The sequence below is a fragment of the Microchirus variegatus genome (assembly GCF_963457635.1).
Source record: "Microchirus variegatus genome assembly, chromosome: 17".
NCBI classification, from domain to species: Eukaryota; Metazoa; Chordata; class Actinopteri; order Pleuronectiformes; family Soleidae; genus Microchirus; species Microchirus variegatus.
Window position 1 is genome coordinate 5,889,412 of NC_139818.1, and position 6,849 is coordinate 5,896,260.

General features: G+C 40.3%; 1 protein-coding gene across 1 annotated transcript; it reads left to right on the forward strand.

The window, feature by feature from the left end:
* Positions 1 to 454: 454 nt before the first annotated feature.
* On the forward strand, positions 455 to 6,677 carry nubp2 (nucleotide binding protein 2 (MinD homolog, E. coli)). Its single transcript, XM_083903822.1, has 7 exons — positions 455 to 551; positions 860 to 972; positions 1,596 to 1,794; positions 2,554 to 2,708; positions 5,314 to 5,424; positions 5,680 to 5,749; positions 6,187 to 6,677. The coding sequence occupies exons 1-7, from the start codon at positions 521 to 523 to the stop codon at positions 6,324 to 6,326; spliced, it is 819 nt and encodes a 272-aa protein (XP_083759948.1). The 5' UTR covers positions 455 to 520; the 3' UTR covers positions 6,327 to 6,677.
* The last annotated feature ends 172 nt before the right edge of the window (positions 6,678 to 6,849 follow it).

Below are 6,849 nucleotides of genomic sequence, written 5' to 3' on the forward strand. Positions count from 1 at the left end.
GTACATGAGGCCCCAGATCAGGAGACTGCTGAAAATATTGGATCCACACGTGCTGCATGCGTGCAGCTGAGCCGCCGGAATCACCTTGCATTCACTTGAAACTGAAAAAAATTTACTCCGAAAAACAGAAAAAAAATACTCCGAAAAACAGGAAAATAATTACTCAGAAAATCAGGAAAAAAATATTAGTCAGAAAAACAGAAAAAAAATTATTCAAAAAAAATCAAACCGAAAGAGTTTTTTTTTTTCAAGAGAATGCAATACGCTTCCGTAAAGCAGCACGTTTTGCTGTATCTATATACTGTGTGTGTTTGTGCGTTCTCTGTTTTCTTAGCAGTAGAATCGCTAACATTTTGATGCACACTCCAAACCAGATGGTGGCGGTAATGCACCAAATCGTTGTTTGACAACCGCCATAAAACCTCAGTAAAGAAGAAGTCGTTCCATGGGCGTGTTTTCTTCTGGCTGCGGATACGACGCGCGTGATGTTCCCGGAAGTGTCCCAGCGATTCACATCATCATGGATGTTCAAAACCTGGAGGAAAATAACGGTGGGTTTCATTTATCCGTGTTTAAGTTTTTTAATCACACTCGTGTGCGTGTTGCTTGTGAGTTCCGCTTAATAACGCTGTGTGCTCTGTTTGTTAGCTAACTGATATCAGCTGGTTTGCACGTTTTCAACTGCGGAAACTGGTTCACACTGGACCCTTAACCTCAGTAAAGCAATAGTTAATAAGAAGAAGCTGCTTTATACTGAACGTACTTGTGAACCCTGGTCCGTAAGTGACCAGTTAGTGTGACAATGGCTCTCTTGGTCATTCACCGGTGATGCGTCGCCATGCTTTCTTTCCTCTTGCAGGGAATTTGTCCCAAGTTCGTCATGTTGTGCTGATCCTGTCAGGAAAAGGAGGTGTGGGGAAAAGCACCATCACCACACAGTTAGCTCTGGCTCTCACACATGCTGGCAACAAGGTGAGAGACACGCAATTGCCTGTCTGTCATTTTCTCTAACCCTAACACAGTTATATAAAAAGTACCTCACCAGAAAATTACTTTCTTTGTCGTCTTAATAGTAAAGTAAATAGTATATAGTATAGTAAAGTATATATTTACTATACTAAAAGTAAATACTAATGTGTCTGAGTATTGGAAGTAGAAGTACAAACTAATGTGAGAATGTTGATAGTAATGACGTTTATTCTCCTCCTTAAACATGGTCTTCAGAGCTATAAGGATTAAAGAAAAACAAAACCCACTTTTCCTCTCTTTTTTAAAAAAAATAATGGAATGAAGGTACATGGATAAAATTAAAATGATTTAGGTGATGGCCGATTGTCAATAAACAAAATCATATTCAAATCATAGTCAAACATGCACTGTGGGTGTGAATCTTATGCAGGCGAAAATCAAAAATAATCTACTGTACATAAATCAAATAACACTATCAAACGGATATCTAACAAGTAGATTACCACAGATTAGTTAGAAATATTAATATTAAAGCCAAGCAAAGCACAAGTCCTACAGTAACAAAGTATGTTTACTTTACTTGGCACTGTCTGATAAAGTAAATGTGACAAAACTGTGTTGATCAGGTTGGTATCCTGGACACTGACCTCTGTGGGCCTAGTATCCCCCGCATGCTAAGTGTTGGTCGGCCTGATGTGCACCAGTGTGACTCAGGCTGGGTGCCTGTCTACACTGATAGCCGGAAGAATCTGGCCCTGATGTCCATTGGCTTCCTATTGGCAGACCCAGATGAAGCAGTGGTGTGGAGAGGGCCCAAGAAAACAGGTGTTGCACCTATGCTTTGTGACACATTATAATACATATCATGTGGGCACTTAAACACTTCATGGAACCTTTTTGTGATATGTGCAGCAGTGCTTCCACACACGCTCTGTGATGTATGCCTTGCATTTTACCTACAAATTGTCAACTTTTGCTGACAAGTTGTAAGAATAATGTTTTGAATTGTGGTTGTATGTAGTAACATGATGAGCATGCGCCACCAGCCTGAGACAGATGCTACCTCTCACTAAAAACATAGCTGCGAATGGAAACACTAAGATATACAGATTTCAGCATCATGACAAAAGGCGTACCTAACAAATTATACACACACTTAATTTGCAATATCTTAAGAATACCTTCATATAGTCTTAGTTTTAGAGATGTCATTTGATTCACACATAAAGCTAATTTCCAGAACAGCCTCCTTCCACCGGTGAAACATTGTGAAAATTGGAAACATTTAGTCTTTAATGGATGTTGGAAAAACATTGTTGCAATTGTTAGATTGAATTACTGCAACTCATTACTATCAGGATGTTCCAACAAGTCTGTTAAAGCCCTTCAGCTAATTGAAAATGTTGCAGCGTTCTTTCTCTCCCTAGTTTGTACCTTCCTGTCCTCTCTCTTGGTCCTCATCTTGCAGGCTGCAGGATCCAGATCCAGTTTCAAGGCTATTATTATTGTGTACAATGCCTTGAGATGTTGTGATTTGTCGCCATACAAATACAATTTAATTCAATGAAATGTCCTATCCTGCAGCTTTGATCGGCCAGTTTGTGTCCGATGTAGCGTGGGGAGAACTTGATGTGCTGCTTGTGGACACACCACCAGGGACGTCTGATGAACATTTGGCTATACTGGAGAACCTCAAAAAGCACAAAGTGGATGGAGCCGTTTTGGTCACCACACCACAGGTATAAATGTATTAGATTTACAGACACAACTGCACACACTATGAGCAACAATAATAGATGATAGTTGGGGTTTTTGTGGTGTGGGTTTTAAGAGCCACTGACGCATGCTGCCATCATGTGGAACCAGCCTGCCATAGTCACTTGCCTTGACTGGAAACGGCTGCCAGTGGTGACACAAAGAAAACATCACAAAAGTTACAAAATACTTTGGTCACTATTCAGAAAAGTGTCTCATGATGGGATTTAGAGGCAAATATACTTTAAAAATATTGTCGACTTAAAGCGGAACTAGACCGGAAGTTCCTATTATCGCTGTTTTTTTTGGTGTGTATCTGCGTCATTACCTTGTTTATGAAGCCTGACGGTTCGAAACAAACAGTTCAGCCATTGCTGAGAACGTTGTGTTTTATTGTAATCTCGGGGCTCAACGAGATCACTGAAAATCCTGTTATAGTTACGTAAGCAGCGGTTCTCCTGAACAACCGATCGTCCTGCTCCAGGCGGTAGTCCGGGCACATCCGGTTGCGTACATTGAACCGCAGAAGAAGAATAACGTCCGTTGTGGAGGTGTTTCACGAGCAACAGTGTCTTCTGACTCTGGGTCTGACTCCGGTTTAAAGTCATAAAGGGACTGCGGCGGGGAGTCGTGACGAAGCTATTTTTAAACACTGTTAAAACAATGTTTTGATAATGAGTAGCAATGCATCCACCGCTCCAGAGAGGGAGCTGCGCTTCTGAGAGCTGACGTGATAGATTACGTCACTTCCAGATACCTGGCCAATCACAACACAGGTGGGAAGGCTCTACGCTGGCTGGCCAATCACAACACACTCTGTCTTCTCGGGCGAGATTTATGGCTAAAAATAGCGCGACTGACAAGCGCTTCGAAAAGGACAGATTTCAATCGGCTCGTTTACATCAACTAGGAGGATTTTGACCATAAAAACAACTTAATATATGTAAGTAGACCTCCATAACTCACATATATGTGCAACAGGACCACTCTATGTGACCTTTAAAGATCCCATAAAGCAAATTCATTATGTCTTGTTTTTACACATTATATATGTTCGAAAAATACAGTAGTCTCCACTAGTCTTTTCAAACATGTTTAGGCGTGTCTAAAAGTATTGCTTCATGAAACACCGGAGCCATAGTAGGCTCAACTCCTCTTCAATCACAGTGTCGATTAGGGCTGCAACTAACGATTATTTTTTGGTGTCGAGTAATCTATAGTTTATTTTTTCGATTAGTCGACTAATCACGATTGTCTCCGTTATTTTGGACTTCTGTTAAACCTACATACAGTGGACTCACGACATTTATCACAGTTGTATACATATCACAGATTTCTTACAGCTTAAATATCAAATTAATATGCTCCAAATCACACAGTTGATGAGTGAAAGAGGTTAACAATTCATTATAAACGCTAGCATCGACAGGGGCTGAAATTAAGTATGTCAAAGCAGCTTCGTCTGTAGTTACCTGTGATTACTGCCGTAAAGAACGCATTAACGTAAGTGAGCTAGCGTTCCCTGAGCAAGCTTTTTCCATGATTTTCTGACTGATAGACGTACGACACAGGCGTATTATGTACTTGCATCATAGTCTGATGGTTATTTAATAAATGAACATGTGATTTAAAAATATCTATGAGGTATCAACATTATTTGTGAACTCACTTCTCTGCGGTACGTGATGATACAGCGTATCCGGGGTGTCGTCGTTTAAGGTGTTCGTGCATCGCCGTAGTGCTACCATGGAATGAGAGTTGCGCTTCACAGAGATTGCATTTAACATGTTTCGCTGGTTTATTTTCAGTGAAATGTTTCCAAACTTTGGAAACTTTGGGTCGGAGTTTTCGAGACTCTTCGTCTGTTTCCGCCATAATTCATGCATTCTTCTCTGCTTCCTTGCGGGATGTAAACAGCGAGCAAGACTGCCCCCAGCACTTCCTGTAGCGAGTTCTGGATAGCTCGAATTTGTGTTTGGTCGTGTTTGTTTACACTGCAGTTACAGATGAGCATGAAGTGGCTGGTGTGTGATTTACAACAATAACATGAGGCGTCGGCGCTTAAATTCCATCGTCAACAAATTTTTGTAGTGGTAATCAAATACGTTGACTAATCATTGCAGCCCTAAGTGTTGATAAAACTCTCTTTCACTGCACCAGCTCCTACACTACTGATAGACATCTCAGCTAGCTGTCCCACAAATGTGTCATACCTGGATGTAAAAACACAGAGAAAAGCTCCGACATGTAGCAAAAGTATTGGAAAACAGAAAGATGAGGAGACTCCTGCTGTGAGGCTGCTGATAAAGAAGAAGAGGGAGAGAGAGGATGCTGCTAAACTAGCTCTGATTATGTCATTAAACAAAATGATGAATATGTCACTTCTCTACATGTTACCTGAGGATTTATGTTAATACAGTAGTGTTCACAAACACTGACGAACCGTGATGTTCGTGGACTCTAGTCCCCATTCGAGTTGGTAGACCAGGGTCTCAGAGCAGAGAATGAAGCTGAATGTTACATGATTTAAAACCGAATATCTCACCTCAAGATTTTGAGTATTGCTAATGTTATTCTTGTCTACTTCAGGCAGTGTCTACAGGAGACGTGAGGAGAGAGATCACGTTCTGTAAGAAGACCGGTGTACGAGTCCTGGGCATCATCGAGAACATGAGTGGTTTTGTCTGTCCACACTGCTCTGTGAGTGCACTGCTAATGAACATTTTATTTTTTAGTCACTTGGTGTATAGTTCATCTTTACAAGTCAACTGCCTCTGTTTTATGTGGGTTGTAGGGCTGGGCGATTAATCGATTTTAAATCGAAGCCATATCGCCCAGCCCTAGTGGGTTGTAAATACATTTTCTTTCTTAAATTCTGACCAAAGTTGTATGCATTTTGTCAAGTTCTGTTATTGCAGACTATTTCTGATTTTATAGTAAACATTGTTTTTTCAGGAATGTAGCAACATATTCTCAAAGGGCGGTGGAGAGGAACTTGCCAAACTGACTGGATCAGTATTCCTAGGTGAGATCAGTGAAAGGATTTCTTGTAATGTCACAGTACACTTTAAATCTCTCTTCACCCACCATTGAGGAGACATCTTGCATCACTGCCTGCCAAAATGGTTGATGTGGATTTCAGTTAGATATACAATACTTCCATTAACCAAAGACTCAAGTCAGTAGTTCTTGTCACAAAGATCTATCATTCAGCATTTTCCCACTGCTTTACATGGTTATGATGCAGATGATTGAGCTGAGGCAGTGAGAGGCTTAATGTTTCTGCCAGTATCACATTGCTTTATCACGTTGGTTACCTCGCGGAAAGGGTTTGATACGTCGTTCACTGGTTTTTCACCATGGATCATTAAGTATGCTGCTTGTGTGTGTATCTGGTGTGATAATGTAAAACTTGAAACTGCTTCACGCAGGCTTCACTGATCAATATTGTCTATATTTCAGGTTGTGTGCCTTTGGATCCTCTGCTTAGCAGCAGTATAGAGGAAGGTAAAGACTTTGCAGAGTTATTTCCTGACAGCACCACCTTCAGCGCCATCAGCAGTATTTCACACACGATTCTCAACAGTCTACAAACAACTTGAGCATCGACATTAAGCTTCTGGATCATGTTTAATTTCAGCACATAATACTTTGTTAAAAAAGTACATTGCTCATTGTTATTCATCATTAAATGTATTTTCTACTTTGTTCCAATCAACCCTGTGCAGTTTAATGCAATACGAGACGATTCAAATATCTTTATCTGCCAGAAGTACAACACTTGTGTGAAGACCATCTGTAATTGCAGAGTGCAACAGCAATAAATGAACAGTTTCAATAAATTTGCTCAATATGTTGAGTGGTTTAGCATCATGTATACATTTTTCTAATTTGTTTAAAGTGTTTACGCGGATACATCAAGATCACTTGGGAATGGTCATATCAGGTTTTAGATGAGTCATGAAAAAAACAAACTAATTTCAGTTCAAGTTGAAATTTTTTAAGTCGTTACTACTTCTACTACACATTTAGTCTGAATGAGCTTGACATGACCTGAGGTAATTCTTCCAAAAGTCCAGCCTCCAATCCAACAGCAACAAAACACCATGCAGGACTTTAATGGCT

What these genes read in the sequence shown, in the direction of transcription:
- nubp2 (XM_083903822.1), top strand. Translation starts at nt 521, where the DNA reads ATGGATGTTCAAAACCTGGAGGAAAATAACG. An exon ending in TCACACATGCTGGCAACAAG is followed by an intron (nt 973 to 1,595) that starts GTGAGAGACACG and finishes TGTGTTGATCAG; the next exon opens with GTTGGTATCCTGGACACTGA. An exon ending in GAGAGGGCCCAAGAAAACAG is followed by an intron (nt 1,795 to 2,553) that starts GTGTTGCACCTA and finishes CCTATCCTGCAG; the next exon opens with CTTTGATCGGCCAGTTTGTG.